At 45.7% G+C, this 19,155-nt stretch overlaps 2 protein-coding genes across 4 annotated transcripts in view; one reads left to right on the top strand and one right to left on the bottom strand.

Annotated features, from left to right (window-relative positions):
- Positions 1-8,381, top strand: part of atp13a3 (ATPase 13A3) — a 36,358-nt gene extending 27,977 nt beyond the window's left edge. For all 3 annotated transcript variants that reach the window (XM_029121627.2, XM_029121625.2, XM_029121626.2), the window contains exons 20-32: positions 291-463; positions 1,224-1,352; positions 1,441-1,520; positions 1,624-1,666; positions 1,771-1,880; positions 2,043-2,139; positions 2,222-2,294; positions 2,452-2,629; positions 4,877-5,061; positions 5,236-5,324; positions 5,487-5,567; positions 7,253-7,339; positions 8,158-8,381. In XM_029121627.2, the coding sequence (XP_028977460.2) occupies positions 291-463; positions 1,224-1,352; positions 1,441-1,520; positions 1,624-1,666; positions 1,771-1,880; positions 2,043-2,139; positions 2,222-2,294; positions 2,452-2,629; positions 4,877-5,061; positions 5,236-5,324; positions 5,487-5,567; positions 7,253-7,339; positions 8,158-8,361 (1,529 nt within the window). In that variant the 3' untranslated portion in view covers positions 8,362-8,381. The remainder of the gene's footprint in view (positions 1-290; positions 464-1,223; positions 1,353-1,440; positions 1,521-1,623; positions 1,667-1,770; positions 1,881-2,042; positions 2,140-2,221; positions 2,295-2,451; positions 2,630-4,876; positions 5,062-5,235; positions 5,325-5,486; positions 5,568-7,252; positions 7,340-8,157) is intronic.
- Positions 8,382-15,204: 6,823 nt separating this feature from the next.
- Positions 15,205-19,137, bottom strand: kcnn1b (potassium intermediate/small conductance calcium-activated channel, subfamily N, member 1b). The gene is made up of 9 exons (XM_010871455.1): positions 19,004-19,137; positions 18,482-18,824; positions 18,245-18,340; positions 17,717-18,135; positions 17,141-17,282; positions 16,931-17,041; positions 15,869-15,996; positions 15,612-15,681; positions 15,205-15,516 (listed from the first exon to the last, which is right to left on the bottom strand). Exons 1-9 carry the CDS (start codon positions 19,135-19,137, stop codon positions 15,205-15,207), a joined length of 1,755 nt encoding a protein of 584 aa, XP_010869757.1.
- Between the last annotated feature and the right edge of the window lie 18 nt (positions 19,138-19,155).

The following is a 19,155-nucleotide window of genomic DNA, read 5'->3' as shown; positions in this document are numbered from 1 at the left end:
ACATTGCAAGAACTGTGCTCTATCAATGACCAGAGGCTAATGTGAAAACTGGTGTCCATTTACCGTATAGTGGGGTCATGCCTCACACACAGAAGCAAAGTGTCTGGTTCTGGTACTCCCATGCTTTATGGAGGTGTTCCTGGAATCCTGACTTAGAAGGTTCTAGGGCTTTGCAGCTTATCGGGCAGAAGCTCCAAAGTCCACCCAAGTCTTTCTCCCCTCCGCCGTAAATGATTATTATGTGGGTCTGTACCTTAACCGCAGCATATTGTGTCTGGTCTCACCTTCAGGCGACAACATGCTGACCGCCATCTCGGTGGCCAGGGACTGTGGCATGATCCCCCCTCAGGACCGGGTCATCATTGCCGACGCTCTGCCCCCCCGAGACGGCCAGGCGGCTAAGATCACCTGGCACTACGCTGACAACCCAAGCAAACATGCCGGCAAAGCCCAACTCCTCGAGGTGAGAGAGGGACCCCTGGTGGCAGGATTGGCTCATTACAGAGACAAAAATGCACACACGCAGGCACACACAAACACAAAGAAATACACCCCGAACAGTTTTTGTTTGCCCCCACCCCCCCCCCCCCCCCCCAATCCCTGAAAAGTGCTATTACACGACAACATTTGCTTTTCCAATAAATTTACCTCCTGCTTCTCTTGTTTAAAAAAACTGGCATAGTGTACCTTCTATACACTTCGTCATGTTTCCTTGGCAAGTGCCAACTTGGGCTGGATTCCAGACGAGACTGCTGTTGGCTTGTATTACCTAATAGCTGCATGCCAGCCGATAAAGGAATATTGTCTAGTTTAATTACTAGGCTAACAGATACCCAGAGCAGTTTATTGATGGGGGGTTGCAGACATCACATCATGTCTGTGGTCCAGAAGGAGTCAAAATGCATTATTGCCCTCTATCCCCCTCTATTCTGGGCTACATGGAGGGTGACCTAAGGATTCCTAAATAGCCCAGTGAGCACAGCCAGCAGGAATGGATGAATGAATGGGTGTGTCTTGAGTTCCAGGCTTTGGCATGTCCAGAGGTCCCACAGGCAGCCAGTCATTGTGTCACATTGTTTCTGTAGACGCTGTCAGGCAAGACAGAAGTTATCATTCTTTTGCCTGAACGGTTCATAGTCCGCGTGAGCGCTGTTGTACCATTCAATCATTTTGCAAGACATCAGCTGAACCCTCTCGACCCCTGCCCCATCCTGTCTCAACAGGAAGTAGAAATCAGCCTGGAGGACGTGTGTCAAGCTCACGCTCCCAAACCCCAGGACCAGTACCACTTCGCCATGAGCGGCAACTCCTTTGCTGTCATCACGGAGCACTTTCAGGACCTCCTGCCCAAGGTAACCGGGGGCAGGGTGTCGCCGTAACGCCGGCCCTGTTGGGATTACAGGTGACGTCTGGCTCACTGCTGTTTACTCTGCTGTGTAGTTGGTGTTGCGTGGCACAGTGTTCGCTAGGATGGCCCCTGACCAGAAGACCCAGCTGGTTGAGGCCCTGCAGAGTGTGGAGTGAGTAAAGACGCTTTAAAGGGCTTCGCGACATACATTGTATGCAAAATGTCAAATATTTGACTGAATTCTAATTGCGTCTCTCGCCTTTTGTTTTTCCCAGCTATTTCGTGGGCATGTGTGGAGACGGAGCCAACGACTGTGGCGTAAGTGCGGCCCTCTCTCTGCGCGTGTGAACGTGCTGTAGGTCATTGCTCAAACGTGCCTGGGTATCTCCTTTGAACGTGGTGGCCCCCCTGTGTCTCCCTAGGCTTTGAAGAGGGCTCACGGTGGGATCTCCCTCTCGGAGTTGGAGGCCTCTGTAGCCTCACCCTTCACCTCCAAGACCCCCAACATCTCCTGTGTGCCCAGCCTCATCAGGTGAGGCCGTCCTGGGTCTTGAGTGCCAGAATACTGACATCTGCTAAACATTCTATGAATGTTATAAAAGCACTTGCCCTTGGTGAGTTGCACGTTTGCATAGACAAACAACCACACAAAAACGATGTCAACTGTTTGTTTTTTTGTTTGTTTTTTTCACAGAGAGGGACGAGCAGCTCTCATCACCTCCTTCTGTGTGTTCAAGTTCATGGCCCTGTACAGCATCATCCAGTACATCAGTGTCACCCTGCTCTACTCGGTGAGTTCATTTCTCTCGCCGTGGCCTCCGCACGAGGGCTCACTGACTGACCTCTGACCTGATCTCTCCGTGACCTTTTCAGATCCTTAGTAACCTGGGGGACTTGCAATTCCTCTTCATCGACATGGCTATCATCCTCGTCATAGCCTTCACCAGTAAGTACAGACCACACCGGTTGGGTCAAGTCAAAAGACACCTCAAAAGCTCCTTTTTCAGTTCACTTTAATGTTTCACTCCCGGCCCATCCTGTCTCCATATGTCGTTAATCGGCCTCTCTTTTTCCTCCTCAACACTCGCCTCTTTTCTGTCCAGTGTCTCTGAACCCAGCCTGGAAGGAGTTGGTTCCGAGACGCCCCCCCTCAGGTCTCATCTCCGGCCCACTGCTGTTCTCAGTGCTGTCTCAGATCATCATCTGTCTGAGCTTTCAGACCATCACTTTCCTCTGGGTGCGACACCAGGCCTGGTACCAGATTTGGACACCCGAGTACGAGTGAGTCGATTCACCAGTGAATCAGCGGTATAAACCAATAGGACAACTGTCCTAACACAGAGAACATGGCTGTAACAGAGTTTAAGCAATACAGAATACAGGCACCGTCTTACTGAATGTCATTATTGTTAAGTCAGGCATGTGTCTGTCCCGTGTGTATGTGTGTGTGTGTGTGTGTGTGTGTGTGTGTGTCTGTCCCGTGTGTGTGTGTCTGTCCCGTGTGTGTGTGTCTGTCCCGTGTGTGTGTGTCTGTCCCGTGTGTGTGTGTCTGTCCCGTGTGTGTGTGTGTCTGTCCCGTGTGTGTGTGTGTGTCTGTCCCGTGTGTGTGTGTGTCTGTCCCGTGTGTGTGTGTGTCTGTCCCGTGTGTGTGTGTGTCTGTCCCGTGTGTGTGTGTGTGTCTGTCCCGTGTGTGTGTGTGTGTCTGTCCCGTGTGTGTGTGTGTGTGTGTGTCTGTCCCGTGTGTGTGTGTGTGTGTGTGTGTGTGTCTTGCCCGTGTGTGTGTGTGTGTGTGTGTCTTTCCCGTGTGTGTGTGTGTGTGTGTCTTTCCCGTGTGTGTGTGTGTGTGTCTTTCCCGTGTGTGTGTGTGTGTGTCTGTCCCGTGTGTGTGTGTGTCTGTCCCGTGTGTGTGTGTGTCTGTCCCGTGTGTGTGTGTCTGTCCCGTGTGTGTGTGTCTGTCCCGTGTGTGTGTGTGTGTGTGTGTGTGTCTGTCCCGTGTGTGTGTCTGTCCCGTGTGTGTGTGTGTGTGTGTGTCTGTCCCGTGTGTGTGTGTGTGTGTGTGTCTGTCCCGTGTGTGTGTGTGTGTGTCTGTCCCGTGTGTGTGTGTGTGTGTCTGTCCCGTGTGTGTGTGTGTCTGTCCCGTGTGTCTGTCCCGTGTGTGTGTCTGTCCCGTGTGTGTGTCTGTCCCGTGTGTGTCTGTCCCGTGTGTGTGTGTGTGTGTGTGTCTGTCCCGTGTGTGTGTGTGTGTCTGTCCCGTGTGTGTGTGTGTGTGTGTGTCTGTCCCGTGTGTGTGTGTGTGTGTCTGTCCCGTGTGTGTGTGTGTGTGTGTGTGTCTGTCCCGTGTGTGTGTGTCTGTCCCGTGTGTGTGTGTGTGTCTGTCCCGTGTGTGTGTGTCTGTCCCGTGTGTGTGTGTGTCTGTCCCGTGTGTGTGTGTGTGTCTGTCCCGTGTGTGTGTGTGTGTCTGTCCCGTGTGTGTGTGTGTGTCTGTCCCGTGTGTGTGTGTGTGTCTGTCCCGTGTGTGTGTGTGTGTGTGTGTGTGTCTTTCCCGTGTGTGTGTGTGTGTGTCTTTCCCGTGTGTGTGTGTGTGTGTGTGTCTTTCCCGTGTGTGTGTGTGTGTGTCTGTCCCGTGTGTGTGTGTCTGTCCCGTGTGTGTGTGTGTCTGTCCCGTGTGTGTGTGTGTCTGTCCCGTGTGTGTGTGTCTGTCCCGTGTGTGTGTGTGTGTGTGTGTCTGTCCCGTGTGTGTGTCTGTCCCGTGTGTGTGTGTGTGTGTGTGTCTGTCCCGTGTGTGTGTGTGTGTCTGTCCCGTGTGTGTGTGTGTGTGTCTGTCCCGTGTGTGTGTGTGTGTCTGTCCCGTGTGTGTGTGTGTGTGTCTGTCCCGTGTGTGTGTGTGTGTGTGTCCCGTGTGTGTGTGTGTCTGTCCCGTGTGTGTGTGTGTGTGTGTGTGTGTGTGTCTGTCCCGTGTGTGTGTGTCTGTCCCGTGTGTGTGTGTGTGTGTGTGTGTGTGTCTGTCCCGTGTGTGTGTGTGTGTGTGTGTGTCTGTCCCGTGTGTGTGTGTGTGTGTGTGTGTGTGTCTGTCCCGTGTGTGTGTGTGTGTGTCTGTCCCGTGTGTGTGTGTGTGTGTGTCCCGTGTGTGTGTGTGTGTGTGTGTGTGTGTGTGTGTGTGTGCGTGTGTGTGTCTGTCCCGTGTGTGTGTCTGTCCCGTGTGTGTCTGTCCCGTGTGTGTGTGTGTGTGTGTGTGTGTGTGTGTGTGTCTGTCCCGTGTGTGTGTGTGTGTCTGTCCCGTGTGTGTGTGTGTGTGTGTCTGTCCCGTGTGTGTGTGTGTCTGTCCCGTGTGTGTGTGTGTGTGTGTGTGTCTGTCCCGTGTGTGTGTGTGTGTGTGTGTGTCTGTCCTGTGTGTGTGTGTGTCTGTCCTGTGTGTGTGTGTCTGTCCTGTGTGTGTGTGTCTGTCCCGTGTGTGTGTGTTTGTCTGTCCCGTGTGTGTGTGTGTGTGTGTGCGTGCACGCCCTTGCCCCCCTCTATCTCCTCTCCCAGTGCCTGCAGTTTCCCCCACCACGCCAACTTCTCCCTTGAGCTCAACTCTTCTGAGGAGTCTGATGACCACAACATCCAGAACTATGAGAACACCTCCCTGTTCTATGTGTCCTGTTTCCAGTACCTCATCGTGGCCATCGTTTTTTCCAAGGGAAAACCCTTCAGACAGCCCAGCTACAAAAACTGTAAGGATCACTGCTCACGCCCGTCTTTCCACCTAGCCTCCTTCAAAACGGACACCATAGAGAAGTGTCATTTGAAATCCAAGGTCTGGTTAAGGTTTGATGTTGGTTGGAGCTGCGTGGTTGGGGCAGTATGTCTCACTGACCCTGTTTGTCCATCTTTGTGTTTCTCTGCAGGGCCTTTTGGGTTGTCTTGTATCTGCCTGTACGTGTTTCTGTTTTACATCATGTTCTACCCAGTCCCTGCTATCGACAGCTCATTCGAGGTGAGTCAGCATCAGGCATGGCTCAGGGTCTGGTTGGCTGTAGGCCTACAAGGATGACTTTGTGCATTAGCACGCTATTGCCGTACTGTTTCGTACATCTCTTAGTGTGTGTTTGGAGTTGTGACGTTGCTGTGATTCTGCTTTTCCTTTTATCTTGTCTAGATTGTTTGTGTTCCATCTGAATGGAGGGTCACTCTGTTGTTCATCATTCTAGTCAATGCAGCCGTGTCTTTCTTGGTTGAGGTAAGACCGTGCGTGATACACACAAGGGTTGGGCGATGTCATATTTTGGCCTATCATCACTATGTACCTGTAAAACATTAGGGTACATGAATATATTTACTATTGGCCACTTTCACTCATTGTGTGTTCTGCCCATCCAGACTGCTTTTAAAGTGCTGCACCAGTCAAGATCAAATGGTGTGAACCACTGGCCAATAAATAATTACTTCTACAGTCTCCCTCAATAGCGCCAATCACATTTAACATTCCTAGTTAGTTCAGTAACTATCGTTTACCGCGCTGGCTTGGCGGTGGGATGGAAAGGAAACCACACACCAGATCAAGTGTCCTGTGTGCAAGGTGACACTCTACTCTGCCACATGATTGAAACAGGACTTTACATATCACACATTAAGTAGTACTGGGTCTAATACTTTGCATTTTTAAAGTAGGGCGCTGTGGTAAGTGGGTCTGTTGGTAGGCTCGACACAATGCCTGTCTGTGTAGTGAGCTGCCTGTCTGCCCCCTCGATGCCGCAACCTGCCTGTCATGTCCACCATGTCACCACAGACTAATTCTGTCAAACATCATTTCTGATTAGACTGTAATGTCGCCCAACCCTAACACACACACACACACAGCCAAGTGAGTTGCCTTTTTTTCAGTTGTCTGGGCTCTCTGCAACATTTTACAGGCCTTTTCCCATGTCCAGTTCTTTTTGTTTTGTCATGCAGTGTCGCCATGCAGTGTTGCCATGAAGGTGTTTAGGTTCAGTGAGTTGATGTTTGACTGAGTCCAGCGGGTGTAAGAGTGTTACAGGAGTAAGCTGAGAGCTGAGTCAGTGTCTGTGATTGGCCATTTTACAACCTTTTCACTGGGAAAAAGACAGACACAGTAATCTACCTGCTAGTAACTTAAGTGCAAACATGCATGCATATAAAATCAATTGTAAGTTTGACCCTAAACCTAAACCCACAATTTTTTTCTGGTTTTACTATACTCATTGGGACATTTGGTCCCCATTCGTTCAGTAAGACCTAACCACACACACACACACAAATTACCCCCCTTCTTTAAATACAGCCTGCAATCACTACAGTGGTAGCCCCTCCTTAAACCACTCAGCAGATTACATTTAATGGGTGGTTGGTTACACACCAAGTCATCCCTGCCTCTCTTTCAATCTCCAAGCACGGAGAAGTGCGAGAAAATGACGGAGGTGGCTTACCAGTGACGTGGTCTGAAAGTGGCTTGCCCAGTGCAGTAGAGCAAATGGTGGTACTCCTTGTGCTGCTATAACCCCCTCTTGAGCCTCTCAAGCCTGCTTGGCAATGACATTTGACAACGCACTCTTTAAAGGCTGCCGAAGCTCCCACAGAACTGGCGATGACGCTGCCTGGATAATCCCAGCAGATCCCCAGTCACAACCAAACTGAGTTTAGGTGTAGGGCTGCTCTCCTGTTACGGGATTACACCCTTTTCCCTAATCTACATATCGTGTCTTAATTTGTGTTGAGAGTAACCCCTTTTTAGCCTCTCGCGACTAACGCACAACCCTGAAATCACCCCGATTTGTCCCTTTTTAAATAGTTTGTCTGTTCAAACAAATGAGTGTGGAGAAAATCTCTTGAGTGAAACTGTGTGATCAAGTAGCCACTCTACCCCTTTGTAATTCTTTCCCGACCACTGCGCCTGTTATTCCATAGACCCTCGTCCTCGACATCGTCTTATGGAAGCTAGTGTTCAGCCGAGACAAGCAGGGCGGCTATGGCGTGACCCCCGCCTCAACACAGGTTGGAAAATCTGACACTCCTCTTGTCCTCCGTCCGCTATGCCCCCCCCCCCCCCCCCCCCCCCCCCGATGCCCGCTTCTCCGCTTTGTCTTTCCTTCACTCTCTTTTTCCGTCACCTGGCTCTTGATATAACCTCCCCCCGACCTTGCATGTGCAGACCTGATTGCTCTCTGACTCCTCTCTTCCGCCCCCTGGTGGGCTGTGTGTGTTACTACTCCCCCGTGGGAGTCCTCCCCTGTCTTACCCCCACGCCTCCACTAGTGTAGACGTGGCTCCAGTAATCCCCTCCCATTGCATGTACCTCAGAGCTTTCAATGTTATGCCCCTAGCAGAGTGGACCCAGCATGGCCCAGGTCAGGTATGTATAATACACACCGCAGACTAGCTCACAGTGTGGTGTTGGACTCCTTCAGCATGCAGCAGGTAAAATTTGCTCCCATTTCAGTTTGCAAATTGTCCTGATTTTACTTCTAGTGTTTTGAGGTAATTCGCAGGCGGAAAACCACCAGCAGTCCCGCCCAAACTCTTGCTTTGCTGGCCAAAGGATGTTCCTCTTGAACGTTCTAGAAAAACATGTATGCATGCTGCAACAGAGGGCACCAATCTGAATACCATCGCTACCTTCTGTCGGTCAAATAGTGCATGTGCTGACACAAGCATGGGATGTAATTGTACCATAAAGGCATGAAAATACAAAACACAATTTTTTTGATAAGTTAGATAGAAAATGATTATCCACAGCAGAAATGTACACACACACACCCCCCCACATACACACTTTTTCTGTCCTCTTGTCGTTGTTATTGTGCTACTTCTAGGGCGGTATTGACTTCTCGGGAGCCAAATGTCTGTCGTGGCTGTGCTGCCGCCGGAAGACGGTCCCCAAGGCACGCTACATGCACCTGGCTCAGGAGTTGAGCGTAGACCCTGACTGGCCCCCGAAACCCACCACCACCACCGAGGCGAAGCCCGGGAACCCCCCCAAAAACGAGTCGTCCTATCAGATTGTGGCCGACTCCTAGCATCCCTCAACCCCCCCCCCCCCCCCCCCCCCCCCAACCCTCACCCCCCTTACCACAGCAGACACATACATACATACATACATACATACATACATATAAGACCAAACGGACAAACACGTCTGTGGAAAGAATGGCCGAGAGAACGGTCTGTGAGGTAGAGCAACAGGAGGGATGGTGAACCAGAGCAACTCTTTGCTCTACTGCTTAGAACCGTCGTTCCCTTCAGACCCTGGGGAGTCGACCCGACCCCTCCTAGACATTACACCGACCGCTGCTCCCCAGTCTACTACACCAGTATGCCTCTCAGGATAGTCCAATCCGGTCCGTCTCCCACCCCACAGCTGCGCGACATGCCGGGTCCCCACACGATTACTGGGAGGTTCATTATTGCCTCATCGCTTCTGAGCGCTCGCCGAAAGACGCCGTGAAGTGACAAACTCCGGGTCGTCGGTTTTTAAATAGGGAATGATTTCTACAGTTATGTTCCTGTGATTCCTCCGGGAGCTCTAGGTGTCGTCGTCCCCGTCGTCCCCACCAGTCACTCCGGCTTGTAAGCAGCCAGCGTACATCTCCACTAACATCTGATCACTACCTTACAGGGGACTGGATGCATGGATCTGCATGATCCCACCTCCGTACATCCGCTGTGGTTGGAAAACTATTGCATCTCATTACTGTAGTATTATTATTGCTGAAAGCTGACCAAAGTATTAGTTTCTGTTTATTTATCATGAAACCCAATGTGTTGAGCATGCAAATGGTTTGGATTCATAGGAAGGATCGACACACCCCACCCCGCGAATGTAGAAACCATCCAAAGCCGAGTGGACATAATGTTAGGCTAACGTTTCTCGAGTCTGTATGGAATTGTTGGCCTGTCTTTAAAAAAAAAAAAAAACAACAACAACATGTGGTCCTCTTATGTAAAGCCGTTCTTCCTGTGGAAGACTATTGGAAGCGCTCTGATGGCAGAGGGCCCGAGCATAGTGAGTGTGCCGGGCTCCCCTCCATACAAATGTGGAACCCGCAGCCCTGTACTGTCATCGCCCAGTGGCCTATAGCCATAACGCCGTACCTTCGGCACAGTGGGAGGAGAGACGACAGGGGCTTACGCTCACCGTCCATCCGTGGAGGCTGCTGGGTAGAGGTCTGGGACGACGGGCTCATTGACCGGAGCGGAGCGGAACGTTTGTGGATAATGACGCTTAGACATCCTCCTCCAGTCGTTGCCAACTGTATGTGGAACCCTTGCACTTTCATTGAACTCAGTTTTCTCTAAAAGCAAATTTAGAATGACCAAAGAATTTGGTCTCTGCGATTCTTTATTTCACCGTTAATATTACAGAAATTCTTTGTTTTATCCTTTTAAATCAGAAAATAAACAAAAATGGCAAAACCATTGACGCCATAGACTCAATATATGGTGGCCAGCCTTTGTCCAAAATAACTGCGCCTAAGTGCTTCTCTATAGCCATGGATGAGCTTCTTGCACCTTTGTACTGGTAATTTGGCACACTTCTTGCCTGAACTGCTCCAGTTTTCCCAGATATAAAGGATGCCTTTCAACTACGGTTTTCAGATTTCTTCACAGTTTGAGTGGGCTCCAAAATGTCTTGGCATTCTCCTGATTTCATGATGCCATGCACCTGTTCAAAGCCCCGAGTGTCAGAGGCAAGCAAAGCAACCCCAAAACATGACCAAACCTCCACCATGTCTGAATGTGGAGGAGGTGTTCTCTTCTTTGACTGCTTTTTGTTTTCTCTAAACGTAGAGATGGTGTGCTTTACCTAAAAGCTCTCATTTGGTCTCAAATGTCCATAGGAGATTGTGGCATGTTCAGGTGGGTTTTGGCAAATTACAGTAAAGCATTCTTGTCACTTTCTCAGCAGCGGGTTCCACTTGGGTCTTCTACATTACAACCCCCTTGAATTAAGTTGACAATGGATGATTCAAGTTGAAACTCTGATCCATTTTCGTCCGAAGGTCAGCTTGAATCAGTGTGGCCGTTGATCGTGCTGCTTACTCTACCATCGACCTGTAGCCTTGATACAGTCCACGCGCTGCTACAATCTTGTGTCTGACCTCATACAATTCTCTGATTTTCTTTTTCCCACCGCTCATCGCAAAACTGCAGAATGTGTCCTTTTCTTTATTCAAACTGGTTGAATGAGTGATTTTCACTCATTCAAGCAGTGACCTGACCAACCAGTGACCTGCAACTTGCCACAGTTGTTCAATTCCCAAGCAAAGGAAAATTACCTGCTTGAAATCAAATTATCTCTAATTATGTCTAGAAGGTGTAAATAATATTATCTGGATGATTTTAGGATTTCTTTTTGGTTTACTCTGAGATTTAGTAAAACATTCCTGTTTTTTTCCTGCAAACCAAAGAACTACACGGACAATTTTTATTTCTTTTTCTAGAGTTTACTAGAACAAAGTGTGCATATTTTTTCAATTAAGTGCAAGGATGCCAATAGTGTTTGCAACGACTGTACATCTCCGCCCACCATCACCATGAACAGCTGAATTGGTTCTCAATATGTCAATAAATAACATTTTGTTGCTGTCCACCCTAATTATGCGTTGACAGTATTGTAGATGCCATGTTTTCTGCAGGTCAGATTTGTGTACTACATTACCCAGTTTTGTCATAGCCCCAGATTCATCACGTCGTTTCTATATCCTTGTGTGTGTGTTCATCTGATTACTTCCAAAATCTGCGTGTGTCAGAATGATAGGAAACAGTACTGAGAAGTAGCGCTAAAATGCTTGTTTAAATCTTTTAATGAAATCATGACTTAAGGATTCGCTGTGGATCTGATTTGCCCCATATAGGTATCATGTCCTTCAGGCCACGCCACTAGGCCATATACTGAACGCGGTCTATGCAGAAGGTAGTTAACATCGTCTGCAACACTGTAGGCTACTTTTAAACATCATCTTACTCAAGAAGATGGAAATGCATATCTCCGTGTATCGAAACGTATTGAGGGTCCGCAGAATAATCCTGCACGGATGTTTGCTGCATGCATGTTTCACCAGTGGAAACTGGGAGAAATTATAGTTTGTGCAGTGATTAAATGCTGTGGTGTTTTTGTCTTGCAGTACTGCCATACCAGGCAATCATATTTGATTATGTTATGCTGTCGTGCTATAATCATGATGTAATCTGTATTCTGTTGGATGATTATGACACAGACTGCAAAGAGACTAAACATGATCCGCATATACGCAAGGCTTTTAGAAATATACGCAAGCGTTAAAGAAATTTATTAAGACAGTATTATGTCAATTCAAACACGCTGATTTCCATATAAATGTGTTTTATTTTTTCTGATTCACTTCAGTTTCAGTAATGATGAAATAGTTTGTTACAGAAGTCCAATTTCAAACCTTGCAGATCTTTATTTTGTTCATGATTGCCGGAATATTGGCAATATGAGAAAGGCACAGTATAAAGTATTTGTCATAAACATCCAGCAGTATTGTTTGTTGACTTTGACCAGGTTCAAGAGTAAATGGTTAATACTAAGGCATCGTTCTACAAACAGACCACATTGTATCCATTACAGTTATGTTTTTACTAAGGGTACAGTAGCTAGTAAAGGTCTACAAACCCCTTTTAAATTCTTCATGTTGCTGACCTAATAATTAATTACATTAGATTTATTTTCCACTGATTTACACAACCTACTCCGTACATTGTGAAAATGAAAATTATATTTTATGACCTTTTAATTTAAACAATTAAAAGGAATAAAAAATACATAATATGGATGGGGGGGTTGGGTATGTCTTCACACCCCAGGGTTAATGCTTGGTAGAAGCTTGTTAATATAGCCATTACAGTTGTTTATATAGCTATTACAGTTGTAAATATGTCTAAGATTTCTAAAACTCTGACGCCAACAGATAAATATTTTCTGGATAAGAAGTTGCTCAAGCGTAGTCAGGACTGAGGCTTGTCCGCTCAACATTCAGTTCCTTTTGAAATACTGTAATGATTTCTCTTTTGCATTACAATATGTGTAATTGTTCTGTGAAGAAAAAAAAGCTTAGTTTGCATCATGGTAACATGGCAAAGATATGACTTAGAACTATTCACAGTTGTAATAACTGTTGAAGATGCTTATACCAGGAGGTTACTCTGGGGTTTAATGGCACAGAGAATAGTTTTTATGTTATTGAGATAATCTAGAAGCTTCTTTCACAAGAGAAAATATGAAGTAGATTGTGTAGATCTGTAGAAAGAAGATTAAAATGAGTGACCTTCAGATGTAAGGCATCATAATGCTATTACTGCTAGGGGTGAGTTAACTTTTACTAGCCAGTGTGTTTCTTCCAAAAACTGCAGATCATTTGTTTTGTTGAGAACATTTTCAAATTGGTATTTAGTTATATAAATTCAAATTAAAATGTTAATTTTAATGATTGTATAAAACAAACCGTATTTTATGATTCCCAAAGAATAAATAACATGTTATTGTTAAAAGTTGTTTTCAGTATGGTGAAAAAACCAATGCTGGAATATTATATACTTTTATGTTAATAGTAATATAAAACTGTGGACTCTATATTTGTTTGAGATACATTTTCAGTATTTGTGTGTGTTATTTAGCCTAAAATGATTGATTAGAGATGCTTGAAGTCTGTATTTTTCATTTATATCTAAGGGCTGTAGGGTTGCTTTCTATTTTTCCTTTTTGGTACTGTTTTGTCACTATCAGGTGTGTACTTTTTTGCGATGTAGGGATTTGATTTTGTTCTGGTGTTTTGTCAATGTTAACGGGGTTGTTTTGTGTGTCTTTACTGGACATAAGTCCACTGGGGATTTATTTAAGCCACTGATGTTCATGCATAGGGCCAGGAGGTTTTCCTGAACAGAATCCTGACCTTGTGATCTAACCAGGAAAAACTACACTGTTAGTTATACCTTTAAAGCCTGGAATATTTTTGATATGGTGTAACTGAGGAAAAGCTCCTGGCCTTATGATATAAAGTCATGTGAGGAATGTTGTCTCCGTACTCTCTGAAGACCGTAAACCTAAATCTAACAACTGAAATAAGGGATTCCATATAATATATTGTCACCTCAATTTGACACACTTTCTGGGCAGAAATATCCAGACAATCTCTGTTTTCACTATCACCTGTTACCTACAATTTGTAAAAAATGCTTTGTTTTATACAAAAAACAGTTTGTCTTTTATGTTAAAATGATGTATATTACTGGCTGAAGAATGTGCTTTGCTGTGAATATCAAGTTTTTTTTTTTATTCTGGCTACTAGATGAAGGATTCAGTATCTCAGCTATCACAGTGGTTCAACTTTGAATCAGTAATGATTATCTGAAAATCTGCAAATGTTTTCCCGTTTTTTCCCCCACAAAATCATGTTTTACCTAGATTCTGCTATATCGAAGCAATGAATTGTATGCTGAACTCTATGCTCTTTTAAAGGTACATTATACCAGCCATTGACATTACTAATCACCTGGTTACATTTTAAGTGTCTAAAACAAACCATTAAGAGGCATTTAGAACATATCAGCCACTGAATCTGTAGAACTTCCAGTGGAATTGTTTCCTCAGGGAAATGTATTTGTAATGAATAGAGAAATATAATAAAGTTAATACCTAACTGAATGAATTACAAATCCTGTTGGTAAACATTTTATTACAGTTCTCCTGTATGTTGATTGTTTATGTGTAGATTGTCTCACTATAAAATCCAATCACCTAACCCTCAATGAGAGGCTACTCGGGAAAAGTATTTTTTTAGCAGATGTAAATTACTTTGCATGTAATTTTTTTTTTTTATATTTTATTTCCTAACTGAGGATTGTTTTTAATTTCTTATTTTTTTTCTTCCCTTTTCAATAAATGTTATCAAATAAACATCCAAATCATCTACTTTTTCGGGTCTACTTTTTCAGGTTAAGAAACATTCACTATATTGCGGTATAAGCACAGTACAGTGCCTTTAGAAAGTCTTACATTCTGAATCCGCGTCATTGGGGTTTGCAGGCACTGTGCTCTACCAGCTGCTCTACACAGGACCAATGGAAGACGAGGTGCGTCCTAGCCTGGGCCAAATGGGGATCCTCAAAATACCTACTTAGAATGGGAAGATTGTAATATAAAGCAAGTACACAATATTTATAAATGCCAATATGAATAAATGCCCTGCAATTTAAGAATGAGCCAGGTTCAAAGACGGGCAATTCAGTATGCGATTAACAACAAACCTGTAGCCCATTTACACTTATGGTGAACAGCTGAGTGGTGTAACCACTCTCAAATTCATAGACAGAAGAATGACCTAGTTCTTGGGTAGAATCATATGCAGCACACGAAAATAAAACAAGACAGTAAATGTTGTCTCCCATAGTTACAGGATGAGGAAAGGGGATGAATGAGCCAATTAGAAGATGGAAATGATTAGGTAGCCATGTCTTAAGACACATCGTTCACCCAAATTGGATGAAATTGTGACCGGTGTTTGAGATTTTATTGGTTAACACATCCCAGAGCAGGTGTGTCAAATTTAATCAGATTCAAGAGAACACCGTAGGCCACAATCAGGATACATCCTCCTGGCCGTGATAGAAATGCTGTACTGCGAGGCTGTGACTCAGAAAATTGGGTCCTTTGTTGGGTACCTCCAAAAAAAAATTTAAATACAAATCTTCACTTTTTTTTTTTTTTTTTTTTTACAGCACCACCAGCTTGCCAATTGGAGTAATTTAGGAAATTCCAAATCGCTATGGCAAGACGTATCATTCACCCAAGGTTTGGCAAAATTGGGCAAAAGTTGTCTGAGCTAACAAATAATTTGAGATCACAGTAGTGGCGGCGTCGGCAGGCTGTCAGTTGCCAGGTGGGGTCTCCTGTACAGTGGAGGGGGACTGGGTTGGCTCATAGTGGGAACCCAGTGGTGCTCATTGCCCAATGAGGCTGTCTTTACATGATGGATACAGCTATCTAAGACGTCTGTGTGCTGCTGTGTGTAGGCCTGGGAAAGCAGGTTGGGCAGGGCCTGCAGACTAACTAGGATGGAGCCCAGTTTGTCGTCCAAACTACCGATCCTCTTATTCAGGTCCTCGCTGCGCCGTTGCAGGTCTGACACCAAGTCGTACATCATGTTCTGAGTCTGTGGAGCAAAAGCCATGTCAAACTCACATTATCAGGGTTTCGAAAAATATATAACAGTTAGAGATCATTGTAAAAACAAAAACTTGCTTGCACCTTGGCAAGATCCACAAGTGTATTAGTCTGGTCTGTGAGTTTCCTCTGTTCCATTTTGACTCGGCGCAGTCTAAAGGAAAGTGAAGTTGGATCGAGTACCACACTTTCATAGACACACTTTCACTATTCTTTGTTTAAAGGGATAACTCCAGTCAGTGCAGGTATCACTGGTTAACAGTTGGACCAATGCTAATTTTCTGTTTTCTTCAAACTGAACACAATTAATATTCCCAAGTTTGATCATCCATGCTACTTACTGATGAATGGCTTGTAGGAATTTCCGCTGATGTTTGCGTACCCTGGCATGATCGATCTTCTTGACTAACTTGGTATGTTTATAGATGAGCCATGTTTCCCTGAGTACATTGGCAGCTGTGTTTTTCACCTGGGTGAACATTTCAGGAAATGGGTAAATACGATGGTCCTATTATGGTAACTAAGTTGGCTGCAGTAAGTGTCTTGGGTGTGAATTTGGATGTTTAAACAAAATGCTGCAGTATTCATGGAAAACATTTGAAAATCTCTTGTAAAAAGCTTACTGTCAAAGAAGAGCAACAGGATTCAAACCTCCAGGTTTCGTCAAACAACCCTTTTGAAGCTGCCATTTTATTCAGCAGCAGTTTATTGCCAAAAGGCCAAATTCCATGTTCATGTTGAACTTTTAGAGGAACTTAAAATGTCTAGCCTCTTGCACATACCATGCATAATGTAGTCCAATAAATTGAATTAGTTCAAATAATTTATCAAATTTTACAGATTGATCTTTCAAGTGACCTTTGGGGTGACAAAATAATATGTCCTAAGCATGCTTGCAATTGAAAGGAGATTTTGAACTGAGTCAACATCTACAGAGTTACCTTGGGATCCCCATGAACACAGAAGCATAGCCACAACCACATTGTCTATCAAAGCACTCCAGACCTAAATTCTGTAGAACTGTTATAAATTGTCCAAGTTTTGAATTGTTTCTTGGTTTTGGGTCTTATATATGTTTAATAAAATCCTAGAGTCTTATCATAGCTTAGCCATTACAAAATGGGTGGCAGACATCCTGCGCAGTTTGCTTGAGTTAAGAAGCCATAACAATGTATAATGTATGATAGCTTACATGGTTGTTACTTATACTATATTAAATATGTATTTCTTTATGCTAGGGAACCAATGAGCTCTTCTTTTAGTGTTCAGCTTTTTGGAGCTATTACGAAGTCATAGATCATATTTCTTAAACGCATTTTGGTTGGACTAAATTAACATATGATGGGAGTACATGACTCTGCCACTGGACGTCCATAGATTTTAGGTCTTTAACATCTACTTACCCGTTTATAGAGCTGAGTGTCCATCATGAAGTTGTGAACGTGCTTTTCGGCTCTAGTCAACTCAGATTTCCTGGCAACTACGGCAACCACCAGGGCCGTACAGCCGGCCCCCTGGGTGGAAAAGACGAGATTAGTGAATGTGCTGCTTGCCTCATCCGGAATGCCACAGATCTCTGCTAACGCTGGTTGATAGGGATGTATATAACGCACCATGATTCCCGTCAGCAGACACACACCCTTTCCACAATAAGTGTGAGGGACCGTGTCTCCATAGCCAATAGAGAGAAAAGTGATTGAGATTAGCCACATTGCCCCCAGGAAGTTACTGGTCACTTCCTGTGCGTCATGATACCTGGAGGAACAAGAAAAACACCCATTATAATGTACACACCTGTCTTTTTCTTACAGTATATTACAGTCTCATACAATACATTCCGGTACGTTTCATTGTATGTTAGGCAGTAGTGTGGCAAGGGTCCTCTCAAACATCTAGTGTTAACCTTAATTAAGATGGGACCGGCTGTAATCTTACATGACGTCACATGAGTGTAGGAGGTTTGCTGCAGCGGGGGTTGAAAAGGCCTACTGTATCAATGGTCCTCAAACATCTCTCAGGGACCGCCAGTCATCTCCCAAATTTGTTGTAGATCTGAATTTGCTCAACTGGATCAAGCCAGTGACTTCATAATCAGATGAAAAGCTGATTCAGGCGTGATAGCTCTGGGATAAATCGAATACATGGAGGTCTGAGAACCACTGTGTTAGGAGATGGGGGGGGGGCTGTACCTCTCACAGACACGAACCGTCCACGCCGCGACAATCCAACAAGAGACACTGAAGACCAGCAGCACTGTGCCGGGGCAGATGGTCATCAGGGTCTTCACGACGAAGCGCGTGTTGAAGTTGATCTTGTTCAGAGCCCCGATGCTGCGCGACGACGCGTCCGTGAACAGCTTGCTGTGCAGCAGCATGACACGGCCGATCAGGTAGAGGCGCAGGAACATGGGCACCGAGAGGATGATGTCCACGTCGGCGTCTGTCACAGACGGCATGTAGCTGAAGGCCAGCCGGGTCGTCCAGGTGAAGACGTACTGGCCCGGGACGGGGTGGATAGCACAGACCAGCAGCTCCAGGACGACAAGGGAGACGCGTTGATACGTCATGGCGATCCTCCAGTCGTCAGCCGCGTTATCCACCATGAAGAGCTGTGTGTGCCGGCGCAGTGAGAGGAAGGTGAACCAGAGGATTTAGTCAGAGAGGGGAAGGGGGGAAGACTCTAGTATTGACATTGTGATGGAGATGTGGGCGTGTCACCTGTATTTCCCGTGCATGGTACATAACAATGAGTCCAAGCAATATAGCAGTTGAAAGGCTGATCAGGCATTTCAGAGCAAATGAGCAGGAGGATTCCTGCACAGAAGAAAGACAGCGTGTCATTAAGGCAAGAGAACCCCTCTTTGTATCAGCCCTATGCCCACTGTTTATCTTTGACCTCTGGATAATGTGATTTGACATTACTTGAGATCGATCCACTACAAAATAAATGTTTACCTTTGTGTAAACCCCCCAGGACAGTTCTGTCTCTGTCACCATGACGACGATCCCAAGCATTCCAAAGATCAAGGCATAGTCGCTCAACTGTTTGCGTTTTCCAAAGAGCGCCCGACGCTGGCTCAACCGGTAGCCGATGTCCTTGGTCCTCTTCTGGGGTGCATCTCCTCCTTCACCGTTAGGCTTACTGTTGTCCTCGCTAATGCCTTTGGAGAACACCTCTTCCAAGACAGACCTGTGAATAGCCTTGATGGGCTCTGGTCTCTCAGAGTCCAGCTCTGAAAAGTTTGGTGGTGAATCTCCAGTGCTGTTGATAAATGTGCCATGAAGCTCTGGGCTTATGCTGTTGATCAGGGTATGTGTCGATCCATTACGGTCAACATTGTTGGTATGAAGTTGTGCCAGCTGCTCTCCTTTTCGTTGCCTTTCTCCTTCTGTATGATGGTCCTCTTGCCCCCAATGGCTACTGGAAGAGGAGTGAACACTGCTTCTGCTCCCATTAGCCACAGACAAATTCCTCACATGTGATTTGCTGCTGCGTGGGTAGAGAGAACACTGATGGCATTTAAGGGTGCTGAAATAGTCACAATGACAGTCTTGCTGTGGGTGCTGGTGTGAGCAAGGTCGCTGGCTTTCACAATGTCCTCCACACTCATCGTCACCCCAGCTGGGCA

This window comes from Esox lucius, chromosome 8, assembly GCF_011004845.1.
Source record: "Esox lucius isolate fEsoLuc1 chromosome 8, fEsoLuc1.pri, whole genome shotgun sequence".
Lineage (NCBI taxonomy): Eukaryota > Metazoa > Chordata > Actinopteri > Esociformes > Esocidae > Esox > Esox lucius.
The sequence above is the reverse complement of the archived record's forward strand: the minus strand, read 5'-3'. Positions and strand labels throughout refer to the sequence as shown.